The sequence below is a fragment of the Macrobrachium rosenbergii genome, chromosome 29 (assembly GCF_040412425.1).
Source record: "Macrobrachium rosenbergii isolate ZJJX-2024 chromosome 29, ASM4041242v1, whole genome shotgun sequence".
NCBI classification, from domain to species: Eukaryota; Metazoa; Arthropoda; class Malacostraca; order Decapoda; family Palaemonidae; genus Macrobrachium; species Macrobrachium rosenbergii.
The window spans coordinates 21,186,300-21,201,560 of record NC_089769.1 but is presented as its reverse complement, the minus strand read 5'-3'; the positions used below and the strand labels follow the sequence as shown (position 1 = coordinate 21,201,560).

The following is a 15,261-nucleotide window of genomic DNA, read 5'->3' as shown; positions in this document are numbered from 1 at the left end:
CCACCATTCAAAGGTATTACTGTGGGGGAGCGCCGGGATAGAGTTCCTTCCTGAGGAAAAAATTTGCATTAGTGTAGACGAAGGGCTTCTTGATCCTTATCTGATGGGGGCGTTATCGATTCAGTCATTCTCTTCAGGAGGCCTTAGTGGTTAACGTTCATGCCTCCCTTTGCGTGACGGGCTTGGCGGATTATTTCGTGTAGTCTACCTTTGGAGGGCTTGGGCTCGCATCACGCACCAATCAGTAGGACCCGTGGCCATGCCCATGGCTGAATGGTCCGCACAGTGCCGGGGTCTGAAAATTTTGTAGAGGAAGAGAGTGGCGATGGTTTCCTTCTGTTGCCTTTTCCGTATCTGGCAAAAGCTTCTTGTGATTCTTGCGTAAGTGAGAGAAAGAGAGAATAAAATGAATGAATTTTGATATGGTAATGTTCGAAAGGGTTGCTTTGAGCGTGGTAATTAGGGTAATTATAGGCATCGCCAAATAACCCTCTTTTGGCTTTTTAACCTTTGACCTCCTGACCCCATTTATACCAAGGAAATTACCTTATTGCTCTGTCGACCCTGAAACAAGAGCTGAGAAGTTCCTCATTCCTTGGGGTTCTCCCACTGAAGGTCGGTGCCAGTGGTTGTCGCGAATAGTTTGGATGTCATGCCAAAACGAATGTCAAGAATTGACGAGGTTTTGCATACGGCTTCCGAGGGCTTTCAAAGAAGTCAGATGGTCTTTGTAGTAGTATTATTTAATGCTTATTCAGGATGGACGCGCATTCCGGTGGAACCAGCCCAAAAACGCATAAAATTATCATCAAGCTTCCTCAAAATAGAAGATAGAAGTTTGGTAAAATATGGACTAATGAAAAAAAATTAACTATACAGTCAAGAAAAATAGCTCTTCAAAGTAGCTTTGCATTGCCCTGGCGATAATGCATTCTTGTACATCGAGGGGTGATCAGGTTCTTAAACCTGCTCTCTCTCTCTCTCTCTCTCTCTCTCTCTCTCTCTCTCTCTCTCTCTCTCTCTCTCTCTCTCTCTCTCATACGGACGAATGTATGCATGTAAAAAAAAATGAGTCTGGACAACAGCAATCACTAAGTTTTCATTTGGAAATTTAACCACGATGCGTAGTGAAACAGCTGGAGTTCTTACGCGTCGGCTCATGACAACATTTGCCGTTTCGCGTTACTTACTCTACCTGATCTTTAATTCTGACCCCGTGACCTTTTCCGCGATTACTGCGTACAGCGTTACCATTGTCACGAAGCCGAGTCGTCCTCATAGTTGCTCTCTTTGTCAGAAACCCCCACCCTTCCCCCGAATAGTTTTTGGAAGTCCTTTGTGCTCCTCTGTGGTGGGAGGCGGGTGGTTGAGGTCCTGCTTGTCTTGGATGGTTTGGGAAGGCACACCGCCGTCGGTATTGAGACGAATTCTGCACTAATTACGATCATTTTTCTCTGTTTTTGTGAGGCTCATGTTCCTAGAATGTTGCAAACCGGGAGGTGCCTGCTGTGTCCCCAAGAATCCGCCTAGAACTGAAGGGTGAGTTGCGGTTGAGAGAGAGAGAGAGAGAGAGAGAGAGAAATTGCCATTACCTTGTTGCTTGTAGCTCGTGAGCTCTGCGTCATCTTCCATTGTTAGTGCGGATTGTGCTTTCAGCAGATCAAAAGGCTCATAGCTGGTTTCGTCATCTCCCTACACCATCACCACAAGGGGTCTGCGATAACATCAGTGCTATTTCCTTTAATGTAATCGTTATAGGAGTCCAGTGTAACCTTTTGACCTTCTATGACCCAGTTTTCTTTTGACCTCTTGACCTTAAAGAATTTATCGCTCATCTTGTGTTGATGATTCCATATTCAATTTATTTAACGCGGCTTACCCGCGTTGACTTTTTCTTCGGCTTGCCTGCTGCTGGCTGGTGTGCCGTCGGCTGGCCTTTCCATTAGGGATGGATATGCTTATGCAAGCCCCTTGGTCTTATTCTTTTACCCCCCCCTTTTTTTTTAGGATTTTTTGTGTTTTAGAGCGAGTGATGCTTTTGCTCGAAAAGCATCAGGTAAATACTGGAAAAGTCTCAGGGATTGATTTGTGCGTGTGAATGGTTTTTGTTTGATGATTTGTTTTTATTTTATTTTTTTTTTAACTGGGGAGAATTCGGAGTGAATAGGACTTATTTGCTTGTAATGTGTTATCACGCAGTCATGTGACGTTGTTCATCCCCTAAACTGATTGACTGAAGAATTCAGAATCGAATCTTATCGAGATGTAGGTTAACCCCCCCCCTCGCTTTTCGTTAAAATACCAAAGTGCTGATGTTGCAAGGGCAGCTGGACTAATATTCTATTCGATACTTTTCCTTGTCTCTTGTGTGTGGGTGTGTGTGATTCTCATTTTTAATCTTTACAGTGTTGTAATTTCACCTGCACTAGAATTTCTGTTATTAATTCTCACCGCCATAAAGGGATCAGTGATGAATTAAAGGAAAATCTGCCTTAAGTTCTGTTTAATAGAACTAAAATGATATGATTCGAAATTTTATTGAGGAAAATGGGTATCTCATTTGCAAACTCAAGAGTCAACCATTTTGACCAATTAGCCATAGTCGGTGATTACGACAAAGCGAAACTCTCCCCTTTTCTGTGTGCCTTGAATCTTGTAACCTACAAAAGACTTCTTGCTGTGAGCGAAAGTAAAAAAAAAAGTTGACAAGTATTTTAAGACATGCGAACCTTAGATTTTGAGTGTTTGCAGTATTTATTTTACACTGACAGAAAATTCAGCCTCGGGATGATCCTTTTCCAACCATGAAAAGAGAGGACAAAATAAAGAAGAAAACGATAATAAATGAAGTCTTGATCGAGGGAAACCAAATCAGTCTTGATTTCTTTTCCACTAATATGATGATTAATTCTTCCAGTACCTTGTACCTCTGACCCTTGATCTGAGGGCGTATAATCTATGTCAAGAAGTAAACCCATTGAACTCCTAGGCACATTTTTAGTATGGAAAGTCCTTTACTCCATGCATCAATCTTTATATATATATATAGGTCTTTATATATATATATATATATATATATATATATATATATATATATATATATATATATATATATATATATATATCGTTTTTCTTAATTTTGATGGTCCTCCTGGTCCCTTCTATGCTAAAGGAATTTTCAAAGACTCGCTATTCCACAGCTCTTCGTCTTTTAGAGTTACTGAAGCTTGTTAGGATGTGTAAATAAAAAAAAAAAACAAGTAAACAATGCACCGAAGTTTCTTCGGCGCAATCGAGTTTTCTGTACAGCGTATAATGCTGTATGAGTCGCGGCCCATGAAACTTCCAGCCACGGCCCAATGGTGGCCTGGCCTGTCTTATAGCGTTGCCAGATGGACGATCATGGGTAACTTTAACCTTAAATAAAATCAAAACTACTGAGGCTAGAGGGCTGCAATTTGGTATGCTTGATGGATTGGAGGGCGATTGATTAACATACCAATTTGCAGCCCTTTAGCCTCAGTAGTTTTTAAGGTCTGAGGAGGGACAGAAAAAGTGCGGACAGACAGACAAATAGCCGTCTCAATAGTTTTCTTTTACAGAAAACTAAAACTGCATATTGACCGTATTCTAGATGAATCAGCAGTTGAACAGCAAGATAGGATCTTATGATTTACTTGAATAAATCATAATCTTGAAATTCGGTTTCCTAACTTCTTACCTGTAAAAGATAAACACCTCGATTTAACTTGAGAAAGCTGACATTTGAAACTACTTTATTTATATACATTCGACCTCGTGACCTACTTCCTCAGGGTTAACACTTCAGCATACCTAGACAATAAAAGGATCTTGAAGAAAATAGATATCACGCTATTTAAAAATAAAAAAAATCTTACCGAGTACATGGAAAATTTGAATTTTTGAGTAATGAGAGAACAGATTTTCCCGATCCGTAAAAAATGCTTTTGCATTTTGATGCTTATTGGATGGAAAACTTTGCAGTTTTGTTCGTTGATTAACAGATGGCATTATCATTTTAAATTATCAATTTTAATTTTGTTGGTATACTGGAATATATACTGTAGTACGTCAGGGAAACATTTATGGGAGTTGCATTTATGCTCTCTCTCTCTCTCTCTCTCTCTCTCTCTCTCTCTCTCTCTCTCTCTCTCTCTCTCAGATGAATAGACGCATACTCAAGAGGCTTCTCGTGTTTCACTGGCATTAGTTTCATTGTAATGGCATTAGCCCCAAAGATTATCATGTCATATAATGACATCATGGTATCATTAATCACACGGTATGTTCTGTCGTTGCTAACGGTAACTTGGTATGGGATTACGGCTGACGAGGACTCTCTTATACTTGTCATTTACCGTATCTGATCGGGTTGACAGGAACTTGAGATGCACATGGCTGCAGACAGACTGGAAGTTTTGTTTTTTCTTTTGAATTTTGTCTGTCAAGTCATGCAACAGTTGGAATCAAGTGGGCAAGAGTATGAGTTGTCCTTATTATTAAGTGTTAGGCTAGAAATTTTGTCACTGCTGTATCGAGTTTCATTTTTCTGAACTCCAGAGAAGTTTGAGGACATAGGATGATATAAAAAGTTCTTTTAGGGTTAATAGTTTTGCACTGAAATGGAAGATTTTCATTGAATGTATGTTGCCCCGAACTGAAAGTTTACTTGTAGAGTTAGAAATATACTTGTTTTGTGGTTGTTTGTTACAAATCGTGATAGAAATGTCAGGTGAACAAATTATAGCTGTCGCTGTTTACAAACCACTCCCCGTTCGTCCCAGTTCAAGTTGTATCCATCATACCGTTCATGAAGGGTTCCTTATGTGGATTTGTAGTTTCCTGTTTTGGCAGGAAATTTAGTTATTTAAACATTATTTGGCCCACCGATTTTTCTTGCTTAATTTATGACATGTCGATGTCCTATTTCTACTAATAACTGACAAACTTCACCGAGATATAAATCGAAGACTATATCTATTAAAAAATCTCCAGTCACGTCATTTACTTTTCATACGATTAGTAGGAGAGAGAGAGAGAGAGAGAGAGAGAGAGAGAGAGAGAGAGAGAGAGAGAGAGAGATGCTTTTATTATCTACAGTAATGTGAGAGAGAAATTGTGAATGAACATGACAGCATCCCTTGAGAGCTATTAGAGAAGTCAAGTGTGAGGATAATGTCAGGAATAATTGGGATGATAATGATAGCCTCGCTTGTTACTTTAGAGATAAGCCACATCATGTAATTGCGAAGGAAGTGTTAGAAGTTGTAACCACTAGCACGCTAATACCACCACTTAGCCATGATCTTACTACTGGCGTTCTTTTACTGAATGCAACTCTCTCTCTCTCTCTCTCTCTCTCTCTCTCTCTCTCTCTCTCTCTCTAAAACTCACACCCCCTTTAAGATTATTGCGACTCTTGTTACACTAAATAAACTATTTTTTTTTTTTTTTGCCAGTCAGACACGTTTAACGAAAAGGTACCCAATTTTGTTAGCGATCAATTAACTGAAGGTGTTGCGTTTTTTTGTTTTTCTCTCTTCTCTCTCTCTCTCTCTCTCTCTCTCTCTCTCTCTCTCTCTCTCTCTCTCTGTGTGTGTGTGTGTGTGTGTGTGTGTCAGTTAGCCAGGTATTCCTACTCGAACGCAGCAGTCAAGATAAGTAGACCAACCAAAAGAGGAGTTTTCCACTCACGGCGCAACCCCGTGTGAACCGATTACGAAACTTGTTTCGAAGTGCCTTAATGGAGTGTGGTGGTATAGGGCAGTCTTACCTGATCTTCTCCTGGTTATTAACAGAACATAACTGTAATTTCCGTCTTAGGGATGATTAAAGTGACGTTATAGTGTTTTGGAATGTTTTAATTTTTTCTATTAAGGGTTGTAAACTATTATTGTTCATCTATAACACAGAATCATGTCTGCTTTCGGAGACGATTTTTAATGTTAGCTTATACTGTCTTTACCAGCTCTTATAAGCTTTTTAATAAATATGAGACGTTTTTAATCCATTGGCAGTGAAAACTGGCGAACTGTTACTAATCTATCATTGGGCCAATTATGTTGCTTTATTGATAATCTACTTTGAATTCAAATATGGACATAATTGTGAAAATACGGAAGTCGTTGGTTGACAGGAATTAAGCTACATATTTCGCTAAATGACTCTCTCTCTCTCTCTCTCTCTCTCTCTCTCTCTCTCTCTCTCAAATATTGTGTGATTGTCAGAATTAGTGACGATGACAAAGCAAAACTTCAATTTTGAGCCAAATGCATGTTAATACTTTGCTTTGAGAGAGAGAGAAAGAGAGAGAGAGAGAGAGAACGAATTTGCATTACATTCTATTAAAATGTATTGAAATACCGATTGGTATTTAATCCACTAACTGCCATGACACAGTAAGCTTTTGAACTGTGTGAGGTCTTGTAAGTGACCCGTTTAAACGTCGATCCTCACGGGTAATGAAAGAGTGCCTATTCTCATTGTTGTTGTTGGTGTGACCAGGTCCCAGTGAATGGATGAACCTAGATGAACCACACCACTCTTTCCTATTTCTCTCGCATAAGAAGAGAGAACGATTATCCGCAAATCCTAAGGAGGGGTGGGGGAAGAGAAGGAAGGAGGACGGGAAAGTATTGATAGTTTTTGAAGTGGTTACAGACGTTTCTATGAAAGCTCATTTATGGCGAGTGGATGGGGCTCTGCAGTACGGGTACTCTTCAAGGGGTATGGCGCCCGAGCGTCAAGCGGTACTCTATTAGCTCTCAAGTACTTTTATATTTTAAGTTCGCAGACGCGCGTGTTGAACTTCAGTGGGACTCTGTGTCAATGGTGGCCTGAAATGAAAACTGTCATTTTCTTGCACCGGGCTGTCTTGAAGTCTCTGCTTGACCGAAGATCTGGATGTTTGCCTTGGTGTATAAAAGCACTTTGGTAAATAGGTTAGTGAGTTGCTAGGAGTTACCCCCGCTGAATTTACTCAGCTCCTCATTTGTGTGTATATATGTATGTATGTATGTATATATATGTGTGTATATATACACGTACATATATATATATATATATACAGTATATGTATACACACGTGTGTGTATTTACGCTTGTGTTTGTAATATCTTTGCATATTCTTAAATGAATATGTTTTGTCGTCACGTAGACCAAGTGTGGGCTTCCCTGTATTAAGTATTCTGACAGAGTTCAAAGACCTCTCATTTTAAGGTGCCTTTTGTGTAGGAGCAATTTTGAGTTACTTTGTGTTTTATAGTTTTGATGTGTCTTATATGCGTATTTTTATGAGACTGCATACTGTATATTTACATACGAATATTTAAAATTCTCTGTCTATACAAAGTAACGAATAGAGCTGCCTTTCAAGTTCACAGAAGTAAATGACGCAAGAAACGTTCGCCTATAAACAACGATTCTCTCTCTCTCTCATTTTGAACTTGACAACAGTACTATGTTCAATAGTGACCCCGTACGTCAGTGTTTTAGGTGTGACCCAGTATTCGTAAAAGCACCCACTTATTTTAACAGCACATTTTCGTAGTTTTGGTGAAGCCTTGCCGCTTGGAAACATGTCGAGTGTGTCAAGATTTATCCATCTTATTTCTCGTACACTGAAAAGCTAGTGTGGAATGAAGTATAATAGTAATGATTAAATCCTTATCTCAAACGGACGTTGTTCATGTCACCCACAAACAAACAGTTGTCAAAACAAACCTACGAATTTTCCACTTGTGAACAGTTTGGAACGTTTCTGAAAATACTTGTATAAAAACATTTTTGGTCGGGGGGAGGACATTGCCGTTGTTTGGCATAATTGGAATCATTTTTCAGTAATTTTTTTTTATATATTTCTTCCCGGGAAAAAAAAGAGGATAAAACTGAATCACACAAAGATCAGTCCATGGCTTTATGAAAAGTTATTTTGTACGAATACAGCAAAAGTGTCTAAACTTTCAGTTTATCTCTTATATTGATACTCGAATTTAATAATCGCTTTGTCACGTTCTTAAGTTTTAAAAGAATCCACTCCAACATGATTAATTATCCAGACATGAGGCTTCGGTGATCACACTACACATTGTAACCAAGTCACGTTGTTGTTTCTCTCTCAGGATTATCGTTGAAGTGCGCAGCAGCCGCACACGAATTGTCATTTGGTATTGTAAAGACGCCATGTGTTAGTGAGCTATGGTAAACAGTATTTTATTTGCCGGTAGGCTTAGCATTCAGCTTTGGAGATGTGTCCTTTTCGTTTTGTGTGGATTGATTTACAGGGAAGTTTTTCATTTCCTTTATCGAAATTGTATTTCCATCATCACAACTTCAGACTGTGTTTTTCATATATTTCATCCAGACGAGGGTGGAACCCTACTAAAGTCTTAGGTCGGCCGGACAGTGGCGTCACACCGGCTCGTCGCAGGCAGAACCCCATGCTGGCTTCTCTGTACAACTGAATATTTGCCCGTCCTTCGTCTTTGCATTATTGTTTCAGTTTTGTATTAATTTTCCTTCAGTGGTAGTCTGCCAGTAACCTAATTATTCACCAGTGTCAGTTATTTTGTTCAAAAATACATCCATATATGTCATAACTGTAAGTTAATTTTTCTATTGACAGCGAGGATAAGAACTCATATGTCTATTGTTTTAAAACAATATCTTGGAGTAAACTGTAATGGAGATTACTAAGAATACCTCAGGCATTCAGCAAATGAAAATGAATTTGTCTTCAATTAACCTATATATATTTATAATAGTACTAAACACTTAACTGGCCTTGGTTTACAGTGAAGTGGGCCATGGCTCACTTCACGCAGTCGACTCGCGTGATTCGTCATTAACCCCTTGTCTGACCGATCTGTCCTGGATGAAACCCACAAAACCTAAGGAATTTAGCGTGACCACTTAAGGGTGAGAAAGATAGAGAATTATGAAAGAATTGATTGAACTGTATCCTTCCGAATTGACATTCATGGCTAGAAAGCACAGATTGTTCCACATTCATTCATAAGGTGTTCAGTAACTGATCGCATTGGTTTTCCCTCGAGGTCTGTCGTCACGTGGCTAACCAAGTAATATTTGCATATCAAGTAGTTGTTACGAACAGTAGCCAAAGCAGTATCAGGTTAACAGATTCGTTGTCCTTTGGCAGAGGAAAGTTAATCTAGGACTCCAATTCCGACCGTATAGTAGATTATTGATGAAATGGAAAGCCACTGATTCAACGCTGCCGAGAAGGGGAATGAAAGGAAATCCTTCCCAGGCACGTGAGAAATGTATCGTGTAAGCACCAAGAAGTCGCACGTAGATCCGAAACAAGTTTGTAGGGAATTCCCTGTAACGATCTTAGATGTGAAACGTGGTCCTTCCGAGCCATTTCACTGGTCAGGACGAAGTCAGTAGTAAACTGATGAGAAAGACTGGAATTTTTATCGTAGCCGGTGGTTTCTCGGCATAGGGTTATGTAAAAAGATAAGTATACCTTAGTTTAACCAGACCACTGAGCTGATTAACAGCTCTCCTAGTGCTGGCCCGAAGGATTAGATTTATTTTACGTGGCTAAGAACCAACTGGTTACCGAGCAACGGGACCTACAGCTTATTGTGGAATCCAAACCACATTACAGCGAGAAACGAATTTATTTAACAAGAAATAAATTCCTCTAATTCTTCATTGGCCGGTGGGAGAATCGAACGCGGGGCCAGCAGAGTGCTAGCTAAGAACGATACCCACCCGTCCAGTGAGGAACTATAGGGCTATGTGGTTTTTACACATTTCTTCTTACGAATTTATTTTGGAAGACCTCCTGTCTGTTCTTATGCGAGAGAGGACTGTTTTGAGGCTTACAGACGCCCCCCCCCACCTTGAATATGTGTATTATAATTCCTAATCATCTCTAAGATAGTAACAAAATAAATTTTAATGAATTAGGTAGTAACCAATATTTTCTGTTCTCTCTCCAGTTTGGGAAAATTGTTTGTTGATATGCTACCTATTGACTGATTATGAAAATGGTGCACAGTCATGACTCCTTGATTGTTTTCCCTTCAGTAGTTTATTTACACGGGCGCTGATTCGAATCCTGCAGCGGGCGTCGAGGTTTCTTCATGTGAATCCAAGATTTTGTAGTGACAAAGCGTATTCATAAAGTGTGAAGAAAGCGAGAGAGATATATATATATATATATATATATATATATATATATATATATATATATATATATATATATATATATATATATATATATATATATATATGAATATAAGAAAGGCCCATAAAACACTATTTAAACAGTTGAAACCATATATTTCAGGCACTTGTTTCTGTGCCCTGTTCACTGGTAGAACAGGGGCACAGAAGCAAGTGCCCGAAATATATGGTTTCAATGTTTAAATAGTGTTTTATGGGCCTTCTTATATTCATATTACACTGGTATTACAGGAAAAGACATTCATATATATATATATATATATATATATATATATATATATATATATATATATATATATATATATATATATAGATATTATATATATATATATATATATATATATATATATATATATATATATAAACATACATATATATAGTTATTGGTGCAAAGTTGTGGCAAACACGTCGCCCATCTTATACAAAGTACGATCAGTCAAAGTGAGCGCTTTGGCCAGGTGGTTCAGGTCAAGTAATTTGGGAGAAATTGCCTTTGCATCGGCACTATAACTGTTTCCCTTTTGGAGGAAAGATCCATTCAATTCCTCAAGTCTTTAGGGGTGAAGCTGATAGAACCAAGTATTTTTTTTTCTACCATACGCAAGCAGTTTACAACTACGTAGTCTAATAATCTAGTGGCTGGCACACTGGTAAGTACCCCAGCTTAGCAATCGTGAGCCAAGATTCAGTGCCGATGCAAAGGCAATTCCTCCCAAATTACCTGAGCTGAGCCACTTGGCCACAGCACTCACTTTGACTGATCGTACCTTACTTAAGATGGGCGACGTGTTTGCCACAACTTTGCACCAATGATGTAATATATTTATATACAGTATATATGTATGTATGTATATATATATATATATATATATATATATATATATATATATATATATATATATATATATATATATATATATATATATATATAATGTATATATAAACATATAAAATAAAACTTGTACATTCAATTACTTGCCCATGTATGTACTAACACTATGAATATTATTTACTTGAAAACGCACGAGAAGATAATTTAACTAAATTTTGAATGACAAGTAGTTTTGTAGTTAACCCCTGAATATAAATAACAGAGTGTAATTAGATAGTATATATAACAGAATAATCCCGACGTTTGTTTTGTGCCTTGAGTGTGATCTTTTGCGTTTGTTTTCCTTCCAAATGACAGATGTCAGCTGTGTCTGCCGTAGGGGGCGTGGCAGGAGATGAAGGGTGCGGTATCCCTTTCATTGACGACAGCGGCTCTTCCTGCGCATCTTCCATGATGGGCGAAGGAGATGACACGGACACTGCTTCCCTCAGCAGGCTCTTAGATGACGCCGCCTCCAGGGAGTTCAGCATCAACGGCCTCCATGACGACCTGGCCTCCCTCTCCTGTGGCTACGTCTCCCTCGATGTCCACGGCGGCAATCAGAGCGACGGACAGAGCGACGCTCACAGCAGGAGTGACCTGGGAAGCAGTGCCGACTCACAGGAGAAGTCCCGGGCGGGCTCTGGCAGGTGGTCTTGGCAGCGATCGTCGCCGGGCTCGCGTCGGACCTCCAAGTCCAGCATAAAGTCATCGGATAACCTCGACGAGGAACAGACAGAGAATGACGACGAAGATCAGAAGCCTCCGCCGTCACTGCCTCCGTCGTTGCCTGTTTGCGACACTTGCGAGGATCGCTCGTCCACCTCCTCCTCCTGCTTCACGGGGACGTCCTCCTCGGTCCTGTCTTGCACCACCTGCGCTGCCGAGTCAGATGCAAGGCCTGAGTCTGATGCCCGAATACCCAGCCACCCACCGAATGACGAAGAGAATCCCACCGCTCCCTCGGAGAATGCCCAAGAGGCAGGGGACGCCGAGGAGGGAGACAAGGTCAACGTAGCAGAAGGGAAAGGTGTAGGAGGAGGTGGAGGAGGAGGAGGAGAGGGAGGAGGTGGTGAAACTGAAGGTGGAAAGGCTATGGAAGAAGAACATGAAAAGACAGACCTCTCCGGACTCACTGATCCTAATCTGGCTGTTATTCCCAATGGACAGACAACACCTCATCGCTTAAGCCTAACTAAGGTGTGTTTTCTTACAGAGTTTTTCCTGCATTTTTTCTCAACATTTAAGTAGTCTTAATCCTCTTTTTATAAATCCATTTAAAAGTGGAATTCTTCTTTAACCATATTTTCACAATAAATTTAAAACTTTTTCCCTCCTCTTTGAAAAAGTTGCATGCTGTCTGTTGTTAACTAACTTGAGATAATGCGCATAACATTGTATGAAGAAATCTTCACCTGCAAAGTGAATTCATCCATTGACGGCTTGGTGACTGACATTTATTTATGGGACAGGATGTATGGAGTCCCGGAAGTCAAGCTCCGGTGCCCCTTAGCGCCTCGACCCCTCAGCCCGGGAGCAGCAGCGGGGCGGGAGGACCCATGGAGCCGAAGTACGCTGCGCCCCACCACTATATTTCATCGCTGAGAGTGGCTTCCATGAGAGGGGCAGCTGACATGGGCGGCGCCCTCATCGCCCGCGTGGCCACCTTCCTCCGCACTCAGTACAAGAGTCTCGTCTCCTCTCCTCTTCAGCTTCCCTGGTGTCCCGGCTTTAAGTAAGAACACTCACTCTCTATTGTAGTCATGAATATCATTATCTTCATCATTCTTTTGACCTTACTGTCGAGACATGTAATATATTATTGAAACATCTGTTTCTGATATTTGTAATACAAGTGCTCTCTGTTTGAGTTACTGAAAGCAGGATGAGTAAAGCACAGATCTTTGTTGTAAAATATATTCCAATGCGTTTATTTTTTAAGAATTCAGATTTGTGTGCTAGTCTATGTATGAGAGAGAGAGAGAGAGAGAGAGAGAGAGAGAGAGAGAGAGAGAGAGAGAGAGAGAGATTGCATGATGTAGGAAATATAAACATTTCGTTAATGTAACGGCAAGGTAAAAAGTTCAGCTCTGTAAATTCCAGACTCTTGTGTTTGAGACCTTGGATGATGGAGCAAGATTTTTAACTTGTGTTTGTTTCTTTTCTCTGTTGTTTCTTCAGAATGGTAGTGAACGAGTTCGAAACTAGTCTTATTCAGGTGCCTTTAGCTCCTCATCTCAAAGTTCCTCCTGGATACATCACAGTGCCTCAGATTCTACAGTCTCATCAGGTTAGTTGATCATGAGCTACTCTTTCATGTTATGCATTTTCTTTTAAACTAAACTATTTTCTTTTGCTTAATGATTGCTGTGACCTATTTTCAGTCTTTAAAGCATCAAAAATATCTTTTGCTTAATTACTTAATAACTGCAGTGATTTATTTTATTCATTTACTTTAAATGTGATTATCCGAGTAAATTCATATTACGCTCTCACCATCTAATGAAGATGATGAATAAACTCTGTAAGGACGTAGGCGGGTCTTTTTTAAAATTCATCCAGATGTGTTTTCATGATAATTAGTTAATTGGTTGTCAAAGTTGTTGTCATAAATCTTCTGTAAATGTTAGTATAGGCACATAAAATGAGTTCATAGTTGACTACACTCTCAATTAATGCAAATCTATTCACCTGGTTTTCATATATTAAAATATTCATCTACCATCATCAGTATACAGTAGATATTCGACTAAGGGTTTTGGAGAGGCATGCTTCTTTATTTTTGATTTTTTCAAATATTAAGACACACTGACCGGAAAGCCCAGAGGCCTTTCGTCCAAGTCTCACGTGGATGTCACCAATAAGTGTTGTAATAATAGTAAAGTTTAACCAGACCACTGAGCCGATTAACAGCTCTCCTAGGGCTGGCCCAAAGGATTAGACTTACTTTACCTGGCTAAGAACCAATTGGTTACCTAGCAACGGGACCTACAGCTTATTGTGAAATCCAAACCACATTATACCGAGAAATGAATTTCTATCACCAGAAATAAATCCCTCTAAATCTTCATTGGCCGGCTGGAGACTCGAACTCGGGCCTAGCAGAGTGCTAGCTGAGAACTCTACCAACTCGTCCAACGAGGAACTTGTAATAATGGTAATAATAATAATAATAATAATAATAATAATAATAATTATTATTATTATTATTATTATTATTATTATTATTATTATTATTATTATTATTATTATTAGTAAACATTCATATAAAACAAATTTAGGAGACCATAAATTTTCCAAGCAAACTTCCATAGAATAAGATGCTCATGTGGCCATATAAAGTCCATGCTACTGTACAAGTCCTAAAAATGGGCCAGTGGTGCTTGGCGTTTGAAGAATGTATTAGAGCGTCTCTAAACACGACCAGGCAGGGAAGGGCTGCTAAGCAGCGTGACATAGTGGTACCTCAACAGAATGTGGATGTTGATGCTCCATTTGGCAGCTCAAAGCAGCCAGTAACGAACTTTCCGGGTTTTCAGGAAGAATCTCACAGGAATGTGAGGAAAGTGTGAGGAGTCTTATGGTGTCTTTCAAACTTGTTCAAAAACGTTGAATCGCTCTTGGACTTGACGCTGTCACTTTAAGTAAAGGCTAGCTCTTGTTTTCAGCACTGTGTTGCGAGCGCAACAGCTCTTTATTGACAGGTGCATTGGCATATCCCATAACGGATGTTAAGCCACAGATATACTGCAATTTTCTTACTCAGGCTCATTTTGATTTAATCTCTCTCTCTCTCTCTCTCTCTCTCTCTCTCTCTCTCTCTCTCTCTCTCTCTCTCTCTCTCTCTATATCTATATATATATATATATATATATATATATATATATATATATATATATATATATATATATATATATATATATATATACATACATACATACATACATACATGCATACATATACATACATACATACATACATACATACATACAGTATTAACAATGGTTCTCACTATTTCTTGCAGATTAAAATTTGTATATTTTTCAAAATATATGTATGTATTTTCTCATGGTATATATATATATATATATATATAGTATATATATATATATATATATATATATATATATATATATATATATATATATATATAT

General features: G+C 39.0%; 1 protein-coding gene across 4 annotated transcripts in view; it reads left to right on the top strand.

Moving 5' to 3' along the window:
• LOC136854660 (uncharacterized) overlaps positions 1-15,261 on the top strand; it is a 274,936-nt gene that overhangs the window by 207,850 nt on the left and 51,825 nt on the right. For all 4 annotated transcript variants that reach the window (XM_067131245.1, XM_067131242.1, XM_067131244.1 and 1 more), the window contains exons 2-4: positions 11,426-12,307; positions 12,580-12,842; positions 13,289-13,397. In XM_067131245.1, coding sequence (XP_066987346.1) covers positions 11,426-12,307; positions 12,580-12,842; positions 13,289-13,397 — 1,254 coding nt within the window. The remainder of the gene's footprint in view (positions 1-11,425; positions 12,308-12,579; positions 12,843-13,288; positions 13,398-15,261) is intronic.